The 20,379-nt window shown below is 44.7% G+C and overlaps 1 protein-coding gene, 1 long non-coding RNA gene and 1 pseudogene across 2 annotated transcripts; 1 reads left to right on the top strand and 2 right to left on the bottom strand.

The window, feature by feature from the left end:
• Nucleotides 1-964: 964 nt before the first annotated feature.
• Nucleotides 965-1,125, bottom strand: LOC111590416 (uncharacterized; annotated as a pseudogene).
• Nucleotides 1,126-3,054: 1,929 nt separating this feature from the next.
• LOC100383330 (uncharacterized) lies at nt 3,055-11,118 on the top strand. Its single transcript, NM_001361998.1, has 9 exons — nt 3,055-3,476; nt 5,841-6,907; nt 6,985-7,126; nt 7,200-7,307; nt 9,166-9,378; nt 9,449-9,559; nt 9,776-9,961; nt 10,431-10,605; nt 10,704-11,118. The coding sequence occupies exons 1-9, from the start codon at nt 3,228-3,230 to the stop codon at nt 10,781-10,783; spliced, it is 2,331 nt and encodes a 776-aa protein (NP_001348927.1). The 5' UTR covers nt 3,055-3,227; the 3' UTR covers nt 10,784-11,118.
• A 2,595-nt stretch (nt 11,119-13,713) lies between these two features.
• Nucleotides 13,714-16,318, bottom strand: LOC103641504 (uncharacterized). The gene is made up of 2 exons (XR_560361.3): nt 14,550-16,318; nt 13,714-14,182 (listed from the first exon to the last, which is right to left on the bottom strand). It is a non-coding gene; the product is annotated as an uncharacterized lncRNA (long non-coding RNA).
• Between the last annotated feature and the right edge of the window lie 4,061 nt (nt 16,319-20,379).

The raw sequence follows: 20,379 nt of genomic DNA, 5'->3' as shown, positions 1-20,379 counted from the left end.
CGAATGACAACAGAACACGGCCTGGGCCCGCTGTTGGGCGGCGTGGCCCTCGCCCGTGCGTGGTACCCTTCGCCCTGTGATGCCAGGTCTTTGACCTTGCCGGGATTGTCGTTGTTCGGAACTGTCCGAGCCGGCAGGGTTGCCTTTGCGAAATGTCAAGGAGCCCCCTTTTAAACGGTGTAGCCCTTCGCTTCAATGCCCAACGCTTGTCCTTCACCGCTCCTGGTCCACCGACACGAACCTCGCATGACCTTCATCTTCGCCGTCGACCACCGTCCTTGTGCTCCTCACCTGCACACCACGAGCCGATAGACATGTTTGCACACACATAACTCACATGTCGGGTAGTCCACGACTCAACCCGAAACGCTATCCGCTGACAGTCGCTTATCATCAAACCGAACCACAAGGGACAAATCAACCTTGTGTTCGCATTTTATTTACGATTTGAGCATTGTCTTTTGAAATATCACACTTGTGACCTCAACATTTGTGTGGAAATAAATCATGGCACATATACTATGTATTCGATTTTGGCCCTAAAATCGGGTGTGACAACTGTTATGGTTCATCGCATGAACTTCGATAAGTAACCAACATTGCCATTTAAACTAATGCCCAAAGGATCGCTAGCTCAAGAAGTGTTTTTCACTTGTCTTAACCCTTCCAACGTCAGTTCAATCTCTACTTCTAGCTCCGATTGTGGAAAAATAAGTTTCAACGACTAAAAAAACTATGAAGGATTAGGGGGCTCTTGGGCTTACCGGCGATAGGAGGGGCTCAAGCTCAACCCCTATTGTCCCACCTCTAGATTCGCTTATAGATCATTTAAACATTTTTTTAATAATTTAAATAGTAGAAAATGTGTTTTATAGGTGAGAGGTTGAATACTCGTTGATTAAGAATTACTAGTCTAATACTCGTGTGTTGCGACGGTACTCAACCATATTTGATGATATTGGTTGGGTGATTAAGCGACACTTAGGAGTCTTAATAGACCCTCCACATAAAAATACCCATAATGAATGAATTTAATGTCAAAGTGAACAAATTGTTCATATACCAGATATTGAACTGGTAAAACAAATATTACACTTGATCTTAGCCAAAAGACCGAAAATGAGTTGAAAAAGGAGCCCCTATGCCCGAATTAAATTGTAGACAATGTTTTGGCTTAGGAGTTGGGAGAGAGAAGATGGTGTAGGTCTGATGCCCTAACCAAAATCATCATTGAGATTTCATAAGTAACACATGCAAATTCATTTATGGCGATGGCTTAACAATTTTCTCCAAGTTTAGCAAGCCATAGAAAAGCATAAGTGCTCCAGCAAGATCATTCCTGAAATACCAAATACAACAAGTTTATCCTCTAATGCTTAACATTCTTACTGAAATATATACTTGCTCTTGCCTTTAGAGTATCACATTAAACAATAAAATCATTTTCCGCTTTTACAGAGCCTTTACTCATTTCCAATTGTATAGTTGGTTTCACTTAAAATTCAATGTGAAATGAATTTGGCATGAACAAAACTTTTTCATAGTTATGCTCTAGCAATGTTCCACAGTTAAATGGCTAGAAATCTGTATAAGACCTCGCCACATTTGGTGATGTGTGGAATGCACGAACTACACACTATGTTGAAGGGATTCAGAAATGAATGGAGAAAAGGAAGTGTTTTCCAAAATAACTCTCAAGAGCTTTTCTGCCATATCTTGTTCCTATCGTTGTTGGGGTTCTCGTTAAGTAAAGACCCTACAAAAAGAAGAAAAGGGCGCAAGCTCACAAGCAACAAGACGACTGTAGCACCCGGGCTAATTTTCAGTGGAAAATGTAACTACCTCTGGATGGATTAGAAACATACGTCGAACCCAAGTAGCTTAGTGACCCACTTGGCAATCCAAGGCTTCATCACGTCCAACTTGACCTTTGACGTATCCACCTACCAAGCACAAAATCGCTGAATCAGAGGAAGCCCTTGCAGACAACAGCTATATATCCCCAAAGTATTATGCGCTCGTTACAACCAAATTGAGAAACAAATAGTATGCGTGAAAGAACGAACTGGCCAGATGGTCAAGCTCGGACGGGAACTTCTGTGTCTTGAGCAGCTTGGCTTGCTTATTTGAGAAGTTTGTGTCCTTGTATGTGGACGTCCCCTGCGAAAAACACGACAATTAGAGCGGTCTCTACAATAATAGACCCGACGAGAACAACAGTGACCAAATGAAGCGCACACTAGGTAGATCTACCGTTGATGCCATGTTGCCCATGGGATGGGAGGAGCGGAGCAGAGCTCGCGCTGAAGCGGAAGACGAGTGAGCTAAGAGACGGGGTCCTGGTCCCTAGGGGCGACGCGGAGGTTCAGAGTTAGCTGGACTCGATGCAACTTTTATCACCTAGTGAACATCCTTATTTGAAGGCGAGCGCTCTAATCCTCCTCGCCGATGGCGGTGCAACGACGGAAGAAGCGGACGAAGGTTGTTGCGAAATGGATGGGGTTTGTTGCTAGAGCGGCAGCTACGAGAACGCTAACATATAAGAATAAAATATATGTATAAAATTTGATGCTAATATTTTCTTGTGCTATCAAGCACATTGTATTACATATATGAATGAAATTTTGCATAAATTGTTTTATACATTATTTGCTCCCTACAACAAAAAGATACAAAAATGTATCCGTATCCATATTCAAATGCTAACCGAATTTTATATCTACCATCTGATAAGATATATGATAAATTTAAAGTTTATTTTATATAAATTTTTACAATCTTAATGTTAAAAATCAGAATATTAATTTGCAAAGCAGATTCTATATCATATCTATTCACTATAAAAAAAAGTCCAAAATAAATGTATCCGAATAGGTACCGTTTTCATTACTCAATTATACGGCGTACTGTTTTTTTCATGGAAACTAGACTAGAGAAACCAGCAACGAAGCACTGTTCCTGAAGGTAATTTCACTCCTATCTCCGGCTTTCCCGGCGCCGAATCCTAGTCCTAGCGATGCCAAGATTTCCATTCCCTCCCGCCCCTCTAAACCCAGAGCCTAAAACCCCGGAAACCCTAACCCTAGAGAAAAAAGGGCGCCGCCACCCACCCTGGCCACCGGGGCGCGCTCATTTGTTCCCCGCCCCTTTTGCAGGTGGTTTCGTTCAAACCCAATCTATTTTTTCGCGAGCGCGCGCGTGCGGCGTTGTGAGAGGAGGCGAAGAAGATGGCTCCATTCGGCGACGGCGGTGTCGGCTGTGGCGATGGAGGGGAGGCGCTGCGTGGGTGGGACCCTCTGCGCAGTGGCAGCGCGCCGCCAACGATGGAGGGCGCGGCGGCGGCAGCGGCGGCGGCGGAGAGGAGGGTATTTGGCGGCGGCGGTGACGGCGCGTCGTTCTTCTCCGGGATCGACGGGCTCATGTTTGGCGCGAGGATGGACGAGGTCAGCAGGTGCCGCGGTGCCGCCGGAGCTCAGGTGAGGGTGTTGCTGATCTTGAGTTCGTCGATGGTTTTGGTTTCTTTGGTCCGTAAGGTTGGGTTTTGCCATTGCCATTTTTCCGTCGATGGGCCTCTGAGGATTAGAGATGCATCTCACTGGTCACGGTTGCTACTGGGAGTAGTTTGATGTTCTTCTGTTCTTTTCGGTGGTTGGTTTGGGATTTGCATTTTAGCCCTTTTATTAAATAGATAGATGATTAAGGTTTCTACGTGCAAGGAAGTTGGCAGAAACGACGAAGTTACCATCTTTAGTGTTTGGTTTTCAATGCTAAACAGTAGTGTTTCATGAGTGTCATTCTGTAGGTTCTTGGAGGTGTTTATATTTGTCTTTTATTTATAGATTAGGTAGTTACTTGGATGCCAGGTCGGATGTGTTCTTCTAAATGAGAGATTCTGATATTTGCCATCAGCAAGAAACATGTTTGTAAAATTGCCATCAGGCCCACATTTCATAGACCCAGCTGGACCCACAATTCATAGATACAGTGGTAATTATAACAAGAAGACAACATTGTGAGTGGCAAAAATCCATGTGTGATTTTGCTTAAAATATTTGAATTTGCCACATGTTCTTGTCTAGACACAAGTTATCCTAAGTATATGCTATATATATTGGGAGCCGCTTACTGCTAATGATGTTTGCTGTTATCTAGTTCCTCAACACTTGAACTACGCATTCTTGTCCATTTGCCATGTCCAGACCATAAGGTTAGGGACGTAAACCGTTGGGAAAAACCCTGTTCCGTACCGATTTTTATATTTACCCCACTCGGATTCGTATTTTCAGACAAATGTGAAAACGGTATGAAAAAGGATTGAAAAAAACGAAAACAGAATGAAAACAGTTTAGGCCATATCTTGATCGTTTTCGTTTATCCCGCATTAATACAGCATCGTACCGTATTCAAATATGGTATATCCCGTTTTGACATTGTTAGTCAGCTCACTGCCCTGCCCATAAGTGTATCCGGTATTTCTGTATGCAAAATTGTATCTCATATTTCTGTATATAAAATTATAGTATGACAAGGACATAGAGAGGAAGGACTTGGTGCAGGATGACTTTTAGCTTGAGTACTATGTTTCGTGTGGTTGACTTTGGTGAACTACCAGTGTGCTTGTGCAATTATGTGTCTACTTAATTAATTGCACTATATTGACTTATTACATGTTTTCATAGACCTATTATGAATTTATGTACTTATGTTACTCATATTAATATATTATTATTATATAGTTGCTGTTCATTGATGAGATTACGTATGATATGGATGGTGTTTTCGTTTACTTTTCGATTTTTGACCGTTACCGATGCATTTCTGTTCGGAATAGTTCATTTTCGTCATCCCGCACATCCCGTGTCCGATAATTCTGAACCCTAATCTGTTTACGAATTAAAATGTAAAAGTTAAGACGATAAAGGTTTATCCTGACCGATTCCGTTCGTTCACATCCCTACATCTGATAGAATGGCTTTCTTGGATAACTCATGAAGATACATAATTTGAGGGAAATTCTTTTCCTCTTTTCCTTGTTGCACTTTTTCATCTATTTATACAATTAAGGTTCGTAAAATCTGGTTTTATTTTAGCAGATGCCTGTTTCTATCTTCATTTTTAGAGAGATTATTTTACATGTCAAATATAATTTGACGATTGGATTCAATTCATATTTGCTCAGAACTGAACTTGTTCTACATGCATCTTTTCTTATTTGTTCTGGTGCCCATGGTTTTTAAAGCGGTAAGGCGGTCCAAGGCGTTGGAGCACCGCCTGGACGCCTAGGCGGCGCCTAGGCGTTAGACCACTGCCCGGACGCCTAGGCGACGCCTTAAGAACAGTGCTGGTGCCACTATATTCAGGGGCCTAGCTTGGAATAGGACAATGACGATGCTTAATAATGAAATATTAGATGTAAACCATACTTTAGGGCTTGTTAATCATGGTAATACACATCAATCAAGATACTGTACATATAGGGCTAAAAGGGGTAACATGGGCAGCGGATGTGGTGGGTTGGAGCGGTGGGGGGGGGGGGGGGTTTGCAGCCCAGGCAGCATCACCCTGTATCCTATCCTTGGTTCTGCTGCTGGTATTCACTGTTATGTTTGCATGCTTAATGATTTAAAGTGTACCATTTGTTTTTGTAAAACCTCTTATCTTTAAGATTGTTTCACAGTTCTTTTGTTTAACTTTGATGTTTTCATTTTTGCCAACTGTTGGAAGAAAATGTCTTATTCTTGTTTATCTAATATACTTCATAGAAGGGACAACTTCATTTATATTTTTTTTTCATCATGTGTTCATTCCAAATAATTTTAGGTTTTGTATTTTTGCTTCAGGAACATTTTGGCAATTCTACATCTTTATCTGTTGGACCATCTGGCCAACTGTTTAATGGTGCAGGAGACTGGGATGAATGGCAGTTTGGACCGAGCACAGTTCATAGTGGTGGTGCTATGGCAAACTATGCATTTGATATGAATCTCCTTTGGACAGATATGAATCCAGACAATGCTGAATATCACAGAAATATCCAGAATCACTTCATGTCAAACATTGAAAACATGAATGCTTATGGTAATAGGGATCTTGATGCTTCCTCCATGTTTGATTCTGATATTTCAGATGCTTTATCTGGGTTGAGGCTGTCTAATAATTCAGTAATGGATCAAAGGAATAATAGGGAAGAGCTAGCAGATGAAATACTCGAGCGTCAAAGAGATTTCTCTAAAACTGTTGATGAAACCCGATCATCTTTGGTTGGTAATGTTTTTCATGCACCTAGGTCAGATGTGCATCCATCACGAATATATGGAGATGGTATTTTACGGAGGCAGACCAGTGCATGTGCATTAGATGGTTCCAATGTTTCAAGGATCAATCGCCATCACATAAAGGGTGTTGATCGCCCATCTTTGGCTGACCAGCTAGCTATAATGCAATCAGGCAACTTTCCTAGAGGGACCAATCTTTCTCGCAATGTGTCTGTGACTAACATGTCCAACCCCATGAGCAACAGATACAACAGCAATACAGACCTGGATTTGGCTAGGAGTCGAATGACATTTTTTAAGGAGATACTTGCACAACAGTATCTGCAGGAGGATAATCTGTCATATAACGATAGTAGGATCTATCATGATGAGCCTTGTTTTCCCTGTTCAAGAATGCAAAGATCTGGATCTCATTTTTATTCAAACTCGCGGTGCATTCTATCCCATGGTGATCGGCAATCACGGCTCTTGTCCCTCAATAGGAAGGCAATGGGTAGAAATATTGGATCACATGCCTATCATGATAATACATTATCAAACTACCTGGATGTGCTTTCTTTGGATAATGCAGATAGAAACGGTGCTGATTCAGTGGAACTGATTGATTTAGTGGGTCACGTTAAGGAAATTAGGTAAGTCTTTCTTTCCACATTTCTATTTTTGAATGGAAAATTTCTTCATTCATTCATTTCTTGTCTAACTAATGCAGTATGGATCAATATGGAAGCCGGTTTATTCAACAAAAACTCGAAATTGCATCACTGGATGACCGGGAAAAAATATTTCCAGAGATATTATCCAATGCCATTGCTCTAACAACTGATGTTTTTGGCAATTATGTTATCCAGAAGGTATATCTGTCTATCCTACTTTGATATCTCTGTTTCCTGTGTAATCCTGACATTGAGATTACGATGTTCTCAGTTTTTCGAGTTCGCTACAGAAAGGCAGTTAATCCAATTGGCAGATCAACTCAAAGGTCACATTTTGGAACTCAGCCTCCAGATGTATGGTTGCAGGGTAGTTCAGAAGGTCTGTTCTATGTTTAGTATTTTGTGTGTGTATATATATATATATATTATGCCATCAAAGCTTTGAACAAAATATGTGATTTGTCTATGCTTTGTACCATTTGTGCATGCACATGCCATGTTTTGTACAACTGTTTACAAGGTCTCTTTTTTCAAATATAAGATCTGAATTTAAATTCTTAATTTTATTCTGTTGTTTAAAACGAAATTTTATATGTTTTTTTACTGTTTTTCATATAAATAGATTTAGTCTTCAACCTACTTAGCACACATGAAAATTCTGCTTGAGAGTAGCCATAAGAAAGATTTATTTATATAAAGAGGGCAGGGGTCTATTGGCTTGTCATATGCTGCTTACAATGGTGGAGCTGTGCAGTCCTTGATGGCATTGCAGTTTAACCACATACACATATACCAAATTTATTTCCCCGGTTTCCCTGTTAATGTAACAATTTCGGGCTTGTTCTCCCCTAGATTGATGTCACATTACTTTTCTTAGTTAGCAAATTTTGGAATTGCTTGCATTTTCTTTCCAGAAGAGTGGGCCTGGTGCAGCGGTAGAGCCTACCGTCTGTAACCGGAAGGTCCCAGGTTCGAGCCCCAGCCTTTGCATATTATGCGGGTAAGGCTTGATGCTTAAAGATACCCTTTCCTAGACCCTACGACACTGGGTACACCCTTGCTTTTTCTTTCCAACGAGTATTGTGACCTGCTGCTTTCTTCAGTAGCTTGCAATTAGTTTGTGTAAACCATTAATAACAAAATATGATTTTAGTTTGATGATTGCATTTATTCTGATGTATAAATGCTGCCAGTCACCTTAATGATTTAATCCCTTTTATTATTTCGTCAGGTTTTTGAAGTTACCTTTCACCATTATTTTCTCATAAAATATATCATCTGTTCCTGCAAAACCAGTATTTTATGAAAGCATTTGAAGTTCATGTCTAACTAGTTATATACCCGTGCGTTGCTACGGAATCGACATGAATTTTTGTACACCAAAACACCTGTATTTTGTAATACATGAAATTTGACCTTTTTCCCAAAAAGTGTTTTACTTCTGGATGGAGGTAGTATTTGTTACAATTCTTTTACTACAGTTCTTTATTATTTTATTAGATTTGTGTGGATAATGAAATTTTGAGGCGTTCTTTTGTTTCATATAAACTTTCTTTCACTTTGGTTTAAATGCTCCTTTGTTGCATGCACCTAATGTTTATATATGAAGTGCTCCTGCTGCACCAAGTCATTTCAGTATGTTGGTCTCCACTATAGGCCAATATGTTTTATCATTTCTAGATTCGAATTTCTATGTTTGGCTTGAGTTCAAGTGACATGTATTTTATTTTAACATGCTGGATATTTAGTTGACGCCTTGATGGATACAAAACAGTTTTCTTTTAAAGTTAGTTTGCCACCCTGTTGGGGACTGTTACCTTTTTCATTGTGGTGTTATTTTTGTTTCTAGTTCTAGTTATCTGTAACCCTAGTTGCAAGTCCTTTGGTAGTTCTGTGCCTCTTAAATTAGTCTCAAACAGCCTCTTCATTTTACATGTGATACTGTTACGGAAGCTTCATCACCAATTATAGTTTGCTTTATCTGATTTATGTCCTAAATTACTGAACTTAGTCCTGTGTGTTGCCCACATTTGCTTGAATCTCCGTAGTCCTGTTATTGCCATCTATGGCAAATCATCCACAATAAATTGTCGTAATCCTTTTGAAATCCAATAGTATTAGAACCACATGCATCATTAATTTTTAATTTCTTTTTGTTGATCTCCTGCACTACGTCCAATGAAGTTTAGTCTGTCCCCGTGGTGCTCTATTAGATAATTTATGTTTGTTATTAACAGGTTTTGGAGGTAGTTGATAAGGATCGAAAGATTGACATTGTTCATGAGCTCAGGAATCATATTCTGAAATGTATTGGTGATCAAAATGGTAACCATGTGATCCAGAAATGCATCGAGTGTGTTCCTGAAGACCGCATTCCATTTGTTATTGATCCTATACTTTCACAAATTCTTGTTTTATGTACCCATCAATATGGCTGCAGAGTTATTCAGGTACGTAACACATCATTCACTTTTTAAAGATAAGTCTTGTTTCATGGACTAACTAATTTGATTGTTGCAGAGAGTTTTAGAGCATTGCCATGATCCTGTGACTCAAAGTGCTACCATGAATGAAATTGTGCAGCAAACCTTCCATCTGACAGATGATAAATTTGGGAACTATGTTGTTCAGGTATGTAAATTATTTCTATTCCTTTATGTAAATTATTTGAATATCTATCTTTTGATTGTACATTGGAATGTTCACTTCGATAAACTCAGGAGTTGTGTTAATGATATCTGAGCAAAATCAAGCTACTTTCTCTGCTGTGCTTTTATGTTCTGTTGCCTTTGCCTCTGTTGTACTGACGTGGTTTATTTTTATGAATCTGTTTCAAACATTCTATAGCATGTGTTGAAACATGGGAAACCAGAAGAGCGTTCGGCCATCATTCAAAAGCTCTCTGGGCAAGTGGTCATCTTGAGCAAGCTAAAGTATGCTTCTAATGTCATCGAGAAATGTTTGGAGTTTGGAACTCTTGAAGAACGTGATAGCCTTATTGGGGAGATCATTTCTTCTGGTCAAACATTTCAGGTTTGTCCTATTTTGTATTGCTATAGGAGGGTACATTTTAGCATTTCATAGACAAACCGTTCCAGTTTTATGCCTACTTGATTCAGTGTTTCAAGACATTATGATTACATCTGCATAATTCCACCTAATTCCTGTCACGGCTGTATTTTCCATGACAATAATAGATGGCATTCACACGTCATTAGCACCATGGTTGTTTCTCTCTCTTGTGTAACTAGAATTAATTTCACATCTGCTGCTAGTTTCATAGGAGCCTTGTGGAATATTCTGGGCACCTATCTGCTAGATTTCAATTGGCACAGGTATTATGTATATGTTGTACATGCACATGGTGCTTTGGCTTTTAATCCGTTTGAACATGCATTGTCGTGTTCTCTTTGACGGAGTCTAACAAGTTTGATGGTCCTCCTTTTTTTTGCTAATGCAATTTTGGGTACATGAATCATGACTCTATGCATCTGTTTGGCAGGAATTGATGAAGGATCAGTTTGGTAACTATGTTGTACAGAAAGTCCTTAAGACATGTGATGAAAGATACCTAGAGATGATCCTCTCGAGCATCAAGTTACACTTGAATGAACTGAAGAATTACACGTACGGAAAGCACATTGTGACACGCGTCGAGAAGCTAATCGTTACAGGAGGTGAGCAAACAGCAAATTATTCGCATCACAATGCAAAAAGGACTTTCGAAGTAAAAGTAACTCTTGTACTGAGCAAAACACTCGGTTTCTGATTTCAGAGGAACGAGCAAGGATGGCCTCCCTGAGCGGCCAGCGTCAGCAGCAGCCACCAAACTGTACAGCTGTCGACGCACACTAATCCTTTTTTTTATGCATTGGCGTCAAATGCGACGGCACATTGGTTCCTTTTAACGCATTGTGGCGTCAAATACGAGTAGCTAGATGAGAGCTAGGTTTTTGGGCACTGTAAATTCTTTTGGCCATGTGCAAGTTCATTTACAGTGGATAATAGATGTACATTGTGCTGGAGCGTTCGTTAGCTTTGGTATGGTAGGTGATCGAGAGCAGTGCTGTGTAATATAAATATACTCTTGTTGTTCACCGTACGACGTACAGTTGCTCTTTTGTAGCACTGATCTCGTTTTTCATTCATATGTAATCTCTAATTCATTCGTAAGGCTGCTTTCAAGTTCCAACCCTTGTCTTAATCAGCGCCACATTAGTGATCAATTGTGCTGTCAATCTTGTTATCAATCATTGTTAGTTCCTGTCTTTTGCAACGTTTTGTTGAGATGTGGAGATCCATTGTTGAGTGACTATGGGATCCATATTGGATTAGTGAGGAAATACAATATGAAGGGACATTAATAAACCTAAACACCATATCTGCTTATAGGGTGGTTCTACGTGACGGTTATTGAAGTTTTTGAACTTCAAACGGTCAAAACAACGTGAATCAATTAAACACCAATATGTGAGTGGTTTTAAAGGCATGTACAATGGTGTTTAATGTAAAGGCTATTAAGGTATTTAAAGAGGTATTTACAAAAAATCGTGGAGTCGTCTCTTCCTGAAGTCTCTTCCTAAAGAGACGTCTCGGACTTCTAACCCAAATAGCAACAGACGTCTTATTTCCCACTATATGAATTTATCGTTTGTTCTATAGATTTGATGTTGTACAAACGCATTTACTTTTGTATTTATCAATAGACCATATTTATAGACACTACATTATATGTATAATATAGTCTCTTAGCTATCTCTTGTACTTGGAGAACCATTTTGGTGTTTCTCCACTGTACATGTCCTACAAATTTCAGATACAAACGGCTCTGTAACACTAGCCGTATAACAACTGGACTTTGTTATCAACTGAGCTAATTTAATTTCTTGTCAGTAAGTTTAAAAAACAAGTAGTCAATGTCTCACAAATTCGTTGCAAATAGGTGGAAATTATAGTTTTTGGGATGGAGCAGGAGCAAGTCCTTTTCAGTACATTCCTCATCACTGCTTCAATTTTTTTTTAAAAAAATTCTATTCGCTACTCCCAACCTAAAATGATTGTCATTACACGCAGGATTATGATAGCTGCTACTTCATTTTTTATTGGATATGAAAATCCTCCACAAGAGGATGATAGTGACCCATCAAACAATGAAGATGAAGCAAACCAATACCCACAAATTCTTCTCAGTAAACAGGGCATTTATAAGGTGCTTTAACTGTTTAATTGTGCCTCAATTGACATTTTTTAGATATACTTGATTTTCTTTGCCTTATTCCCTCTAATGCATCATTTGTATTATTTGGTATATGAATTCTCAGGCAAACCACAAGGGTACATCTCTATTTCGTTTCTCCTAGCGATGATTTATATGTTTTTGTTGATGGTTGTGGTGGACATGCTAATTTCTTTACAATTTACACCTATCACTATGAAACTATTCACACTTTTGACCTGATTTCACATCTTTATTTAAAACAACACTTTACATTATTTTTCATGTCAGTTGATTTGTGAATAATTGGATATGCTAAAATGATGTAATCTTTGCTGCAGTCCATAAAAGAACATCACAGAATGAGGAAAAGCACTTCTGCCAAACGTCAGAAGATACCTGAATCAAGATTTTCTACTCCCACTGGATTTAAAAAAGAAGATTATGGCTATGCTTTTCTAGAGTCTTTAAATTCACAGATTAATTGCCTGTCACCAGACAATCATGAGCCTTATCCATTAGACCCTGAGGCTGCTATAGAAGTGATTAGTCTGCTGTGTATTTCATTATGTGTTTATTCGAAGACAAGTTTTTTTACCAGAGATTCTAAGCAAGTTCTATCCTGGATTTCTTGGATTCATAAATAGGTAGGCAAAAATCATTGAAACTTGCATGTTTATTGATTTAGCTTGTATTTTTTTTCATCCAAAAAATTATTAATCATGTAGACAATCCAGAGAAATTTGTATTCCTTTAAAGCACCACTGTATTTTGAAGCTCTTCATACTGTAATGCTTCTTCAACGTGAGTCTTTCACTTCTGTATGTCTTTAATTTAGCAACACCTTGCATTTTGTGCATGCCTTGTACTCTTGTTGGGCCTTGTGTGCTGCAGTTTGCTTATGATCTGTTTTTGAGACATTAGGTTCAGTTGTAAAATGGTCCTGGATCGAGGAGCCTAATAAGATGCATGCAATACGTTATCTCCCTACACAGTTACTGCTACAAGTTCTCCATCGAGACGAGTATTGGGAGGCTGCAATTGATGTGGCTATATGTTGCAAGAAATCATTTCCTATCATTGCTCAAGGTGATAACTCTAGTGCACAAGATTCCGCTGAACTCGGTTCGCAGGAGAAGGCTACGAAGAAGTTTGAAGGGTGTTTGAATAAACTAAGAGGGTGTTTGAATGCACTATAGCTAATAGTTAGTGGTTAAAATTAGCTATAGTCATCCAAACACTACTTCAACTATTAGCTATTTTTAGTAAATTAGTTAATAGTATTTTTAGTAAATTAGTTAATAGTTAGCTAACTATTTGTTAGTTAGTTAATTACACTAGCAATTTTTTAGACAACTATCTATTAACTCTACTGCATCAAACATACAGCCGAATTATTTCGCACTGCCGACCGCGCTTCCCTTCTTTACGCAGCCGCGTGCGGTATCTGTTGGAAGCATCTACAGTGACAGGGTACCGCGAAAAGCTCGCGTCCACAGCCTCTTCCGCAAGCTGCTGGACACAGCCTAACGTCTCAAATGCACATGATGGCCAAGCAGAAAGAAACGGCTGATAATAATTTTTTTCTATGTAATTCATATTCTTGGTGAGTTGTGACCTGGAAGTTTGGAGGCGAGATGAGGTACATATTGTGCCACCCCTTTTTGACAGCCGCATCCATTTTTATTTATATATGTATGTAGATAGATAGATAGATTACACACGCATATATACCGTCATCGTCTCTAAGACGGGTAGTACGTAGACGGTTTAAGTTTTCTGGGAAATTAGGTCAATATACACATGGTTTAAGTAGGGCGAGGCTCATGCTCTCCTGGTCCTGGACTGTTTTTGTTATTAGTACCATGTTCCTCCTTCAACGTTACACATGGCTTTGCTCGTCCTGCGACCAGCTGGTCACGGCTCTTTTCTGCAGCCATTATCGGGGGCATCTCTGCAGTGCAATTGCCGATGAGGACAAGCATGAGAATAGCACACACAAGAATCTTCATTGCTGATCTTGGGTGAGCCTGATGAACCTGTGAGAGCATATATATGCAGAAGCAAGAAGCCATCAGGAATAATGAGATGATGGATGATCTATCAATGTGTATATACATGCCTTTTGTACCATCAGTAGTCAAGTTCAGTATTTTCCTCTGTTCTTTTTTATTTATCACGTTTTAATTCAAAAATAAACTAGTGGACGACAAATATTCAAAAACGGAAGTAGAACTATATAAGCTTGTGCAACAGTAGGAACATACATAAATATGCACATATATTACTACGAAAAAATGCAACATATATATTCTATCCATTCCAAATCATATAAGCTGTTCTATCTTTTTTTTACAGAACTTTCACCATGTATATATTATGATAATGTATTCTGGCTGGGCGTACCGGTTACGTAGCTCTCCTTGCCAGCAATGATCTTCGGTTGGTTCGATACGCACATTCGTTTGTGTGGCATCCAATTTATAGAAGGTGCAAAACTGTTTGAGCCAAGTACTTTTTGACGCATTAATTCCTTGTTGCTATAGTCCTGTAAATTGGCACAACAGGCAATATATGGTGGGTTGCAGCGTTATCTCATGAATTTGAAATGACCGGTTGCGATCAATTCTTGTCTACCCCTAGTGGTGGTGTCTTGTGCCTGAGTCAGTTTACTGTGAATTTGGAAGGTGATGCGAAGGAGCAATATTTTGGCATACCGAATGATGACTTTGTAGTTTCAGCAGATTCATGTGTGCAAAACTATTGACCAGCAGTGCAGATTTTTTGCTAGTAGAAGAATATCTCAAAATGGCTCCCTATCTCTCTCTCTTTATATAAGGCATTGTTGTTTGGGTTCCTAGAAATTGAAAGATTTTTTTCTTTGAAAAAGAAGATTTTAATGCATCCTAGAGCAGTACATCAAGTTAATACACGACTACGGAACAAAACTCTTAGCCTATATATGGCTAAGTGATAGACACACGACTAAAGAAAAAAAACTAAACGTACATGTTAAAGATGTATTGCGAAATAAGGTTAATTTGTCTCTTATGGTTCGGGTTGATGATGAGTGATTGTCAACGGGTAGCGTCTTGGGTTGAGTCGTGGACTAACTGAGGCGTGAGTTATATGTGTGCCACCATGTCTCTCGGCTGCTTGTGGTGTGCAGGTGTGGAGCACAGGTACAGTGGTCGACGGTGAAAGTGAAGGTCATGCAGATTCATGGTGATGGATCGGGAGTGGTGAATGACGAGTGCTGTGACTTGACCGAGGGACCAGTGTCATCGGGTAACTAGCCGTGGTGGCTGACACCTGGGACATGCACTCACGTGAGGACGTGGCGGAGCGGGCCTTGTTGCCAGCATTGTCGAGGACTGGGGAGACACATGTCTAGGACGTGGGGGACGCACACACACGGTGCGCTACTCGCTGTGGTTTGGTGGTTGATCCTCGAAAAACCACCCAGCGCTACAGACGACGGGTTTCGACCGAGTTTGGCCTCAAAACTCAGTGGCAATTCTGGCGGGAATCAGAGACGGCACGTGGCGTCATCACGAAGGGTGTGTCAAGGCGAAACAACTTCATGTATAGTGCATGGCCGTCAGATCAAAATCCCAGGATTTTGTCCATTTCGTCCCGGCTAAGTGGCTAGGATCAATGTATTTCGGGATAGTTTAGGAAATTGAAATAACCTTCTATAAACAGATGGGTGGGCTATTGTGGACAACCATCTCTTTGGCTATTTGTTTTAGGCTTCCGCTTAGAAAATCTAGTTTCCCTCTATCGAGATTCACATATGTTTTGAACTTGCGTCTGTGTTTGTAATCTTCACTGCTCTACTTAAAGGAAGGGTGGCCGGATCCATCCATAGGGCCAGTTCAATTCGTTTTCTCAGTTGTCTCCGCTGAAATTGAGTCATTTTTGTTTTTGTGTTCTTCCTTTCCCTCTCTTTGTGGTTGTGAAGAACCTTCAAGTTCTTGACTTGGGGGTTGTTTTGGGGTTTCTCTCTAGGTTTGATTAAGTCCTTAGATCACTAAGAACCTCTGGTTTACACAGTTTTTGGTTGTGGATTGATCTCAACTTGTTTTGATCAAAAAGGCAAAACCCCAAGTCTATTCGTATTTTCAGATCCGTGATTGATTCACAAATCCTTTTGAATTCAAATTTTAGGAGACCTTGTGTCGGCGTTTCGAGACCGGGGGGTCCCTAAGCAGACGAGTGAATGTGCCGCGTGCCCCAGCCCAGATGGGTCGAGCGCGTGGGCGAGCGCGAAGGGGGGAAGTGAGGTGGCCGGAGATGGGCGTGAGAGAGGTGGAAATCCCGCGGCCTTCGTGTTCGTCCCGCGCCCAGGTCGGGTGCGCTTGCAGTAGGGGATTACAAGCGTCCACGCAGGAGAGGGAAGCGAGCGGCCTCACGCGAGCGCCTGTCTCGTCCTCGTCCCCGCGCGACCAACCCCCTCTAAGAGGGCCCTGGTCCTTCCTTTTATAGGCGTAAGGAGAGGATCCAAGTGTACAATGGGGGTGTAGCAGAGTGCTACGTGTCTAGCGGGGGAGAGCTAGCGTCCTAAGTACATGCCGATGTGGCAGCCGGAGAGATCTTGGCACCCAGCTGGTGTGATGTCGTGGCCGTCGGAGGAGCGGCGGAGCCTGACGGAGGGACAACTGTCGGAGCGGTTGAGTCCTTGCTGACGTCCTCCCGCTTCCGTAAGAGAGCTGAGAGCTGCCGTCGTCACAGAGCATGCGGGGCGCCATCATTGCCTATCTGGCGGAGCTAGCCAGATAGGACACCGGTCTTGTTCTCTGCGGCCCGAGTCAGCTTGGGGTAGGGTGATGATGGCGCTTCCTGTTGACGTGGCTGGCCCGCGCCCTAGGCTGGGCGATGTGGAGGCTCCTCCGAAGCCGAGGTCGAGTCTGTCTTCCATGGCCGAGGCCGAGTCCGAGCCCCTGGGTCGGGCGAGGCGGAGGTCGTTCGGCAGAGGCCAGGGCGGAGTCCGAGCCCTGGGGTCGGGCGAAGCGGAGATCGTCGTCTTCTGGGGCTGAGCCCGAGTCCGAGCCCTGGGGTCGGGCGGAGCGGAGTTCGTCGTCTTCTGGGGCTGAGCCCGAGTCCGAGCCCTGGGTCGGGCGGAGCGGAGTTCACCGTCTTCCGGGACTTAGCCCGAGTCCGAGCCCTGGGTCGGGCGGAGCGGAGTTCGCCGTCTTTCGGGACTTAGCCCGAGTCCGAGCCCTGGGTCGGGCGGAGCGGAGTTCGCCGTCTTCCAGGACCTAGCCCGAGTCCGAGCCCTGGGTCGGGCGGAGCGGAGTTCGCCGTCTTCCGGGACTTAGCCCGAGTCCGAGCCCTGGGTCGGGCGGAGCGGAGTTCGCCGTCTTCCGGGACTTAGCCCGAGTCCGAGCCCTGGGTCGGGCGGAGCGGAGCTTCCCATGGTGCCTTTGGCAGGGCCTGACTGCCTGTCAGTCTCACTCTGTCAAGTGGCACTGCAGTCGGAGTGGCGCAGGCGGCGCTGTCCTTTTGTCAGGCCTGTCAGTGGAGCGGCGAAGTGACGGCGATCACTTCAGCTCTGCCGGGGGGCGCGTGTCAGGATAAAGGTGTCTGGCCACCTTTGCGTTAAATGCTCCTGCGATTCGGTCGGTCGGTGCGGCGATTTAGTCAGGGTTGCTTCTTAGCGAAGGCGAGGCCTCGGGCGAGCCGGAGATGTGTCCGCCGTTGGAGGGGGGCCTCGGGCGAGACGGAAATCCTCCGGGGTCGGCTGCCTTTGTCCGAGGCTAGGCTCGGGCGAGGCGTGATCGAGTCGCTCGAATGGACTGATTCCTGACTTAATCGCACCCATCAGGCCTTTGCAGCTTTATGCTGATGGGGGTTACCAGCTGAGAATTAGGAGTCTTGAGGGTACCCCTAATTATGGTCCCCAATAGTAGCCCCCGAGCCTCGAAGGGAGTGCTAGCACTCGCTTGGAGGCTTTCGTCGCACTTTTTTGCAAGGGGACCAGCCTTTCTCGGTTGCATTTTGTTCCGGTGGGTGCGCGCGAGCGCACCCGCCGGGTGTAGCCCCCGAGGCCTCGGAGGAGTGGTTTCACTCCTTCGAGGTCTTAATGCCTTGCGTAATGCTTCGGCTGGTCTGGTTGTTCCCTCATGCGAACTGGCCGTAGCCCGGGTGTACGGTCGGGGCCCAAGTTCTCGGGCTGGTATGTTGACGCTGTCAACGGTTCGGCCGGAGCCGGGTTTGCGAGAGCAGCCCCCGAGCCTCTGCACAGGGCGAGAGGGCGATCAGGGACAAACTCGGCTTTTTTACATACGCCCCTACGTCGCCTTTCCGCAAGGAGGAGGGGGGGGGGGGGGGGGGGAGAGCGCCATGTTACCCTCGATGGGCGCCGAACATGGTGTCTCCGGTGAGCTGCAAGCGGGTGATCCGAGTGGACGTCCGTGCCCCGTTCGTTAGGGGTCGGCTAGGGGCCCAGAGGCACGCCCAAAAGTACCTGCGGGTGATCTGCCGGACCCGGTCCCCTGGCGACGGGGTCTGAGGGCTCGATGCCTCCCTCTGATGGGATTCCGTTACAAGATCGCTCCCGCTGGTCTCGGAAATGTCCTAGGGTACCTCGGGAGCGCAGCCCGAGCCTTGGTTATGTATCGAACGTACCCCTGGTCATCCCTCGCTCAGCGTCTGAGGCGACTGTGAACCCTTCGGGGGCCAGCCTTCGAACCCCTGATCAGTAATGGGCGCGGAGCCCGAGTAGCCTGAGGAGGCCGTGGAACCCTTCGGGGGGCCGGCCTTCGAACCTCTGACCAGTAGTGGGTGTAGGGCCCACGCGATCTGAGGCGGCTGTTGAAACCCTTCGGGGGGCCAGCCTTCGAACCTCTGATCAGTAGGGAGGCTCAGAGCCTGGTTCCTTCACGGGGAAGGATCCTTTTCGGGGTATCCCCCTTTCCCGGTCCCTGTCGCAAGAGATAGAGAAAAAGGAGAAAAGGAAAAGGATATGAAATCGAACGACGCGGTGTACCTTTTTTGGCGCGGTTATTACGGCGAAGGTGAAGCGTCGCCCGCTTCTCCTGCCAGAAACACCGCCTGTCCTGCCGCGGAGTTAATGCGACAGGGCGAGTGGTTGGCGGGGCGGCCGTTGCGCGTGCGCGAGCCGTTCGAGGAACGGATCACGGGCGCGCTGTCTTCACGCTGTGAGAGGGGGTTCTCTTGCTGCCCTCGGATGGGACGTGAGCTTGGCTGACGACGTGACCACTGCTCCCGCCCGCCTGCCACCGTCATTACTGCCGGCCCACTTTTGGCCGCATTGACCGCCGCATCAGGCCGGCGCTGCTGGGTCGTGCGCTGGGTCGCCTCGAGTCGCGGTATTGGTTCCGCAATCGAGGAGGCGCGGTGGTGGCGCAAGTGGCGGTGCGGTTGCTTGCATGCAGCATCCGGCGCGCCGGTTGCGTGACGCGTGGGCCTGGGCCTCCATGCTGGCGTGTTGGGAGTCGGAGAAGCGCGTCCACTTGGCGCGGTTGTATGCCGCCTGCATGGCTGCCCGCCTCTTTCGCCCGTTGGTCTGGGCAGGAGTGGAGGGTCACTTGTAACCACTGGGCGGTTGTGTGCACCACGCGCGGCGGTTTGGCTTCTTCCGCTCTGAGCCAGTTTGCGTGACATGCGGGACCCAGCCCCCGCGCTGCAGGGGAGGGCCTTGGAGCGTGTTGGAGAAGACTCAGCCCGTGACGGTTGGGGGCGCACGTAGGGAGAGTTGCCTTTAAAAGGAGGGCGACCCCTTTCGGAAGGCGACCATGTCTTCTCGCTCCCTTATGCATCGCGTCTTTCCACCTTCCAAGCCCCCGGATGGGGGATACCCGCCGTCTTTTCGTCTCACCGTTGGAGGAACGCAACTCCGTGGGGGTTGGTACCTTTCAGCCATCGTTCGGCTTCAAGGATTTTCATCAGCCAGCCCGACTGTACCCCCCCGCCGGTGGTCACCCAAGACGGTGACCACCAGTTCCTGGGTGGGGAGAAGCAAGCCGGGCTGCGATCTTGGTCCCACCCTCAGCTTCAAGGATGTTCATCATCCTCGCTGGGGTGGGGGCCGGGCTGAGCCGGCGCTCTACCTCCCGCGCGGGTTCGTGGGTCACCCTCTCCCGCGGCGTTCGAGGGAGAGGGCGCTCACTGGCCCTGCGGGCGGCCCGGACTTCGACAACGCGGGGCTGGTCGACGGCGGGCGTCGTCACCTCCAGCGTGTCGGGCTCGTCGGCTTGGCTCCCGGCGGCCC

This window comes from Zea mays, chromosome 10, assembly GCF_902167145.1.
Source record: "Zea mays cultivar B73 chromosome 10, Zm-B73-REFERENCE-NAM-5.0, whole genome shotgun sequence".
NCBI classification, from domain to species: Eukaryota; Viridiplantae; Streptophyta; class Magnoliopsida; order Poales; family Poaceae; genus Zea; species Zea mays.
This window is presented reverse-complemented; position numbering and strand designations above follow the sequence as displayed.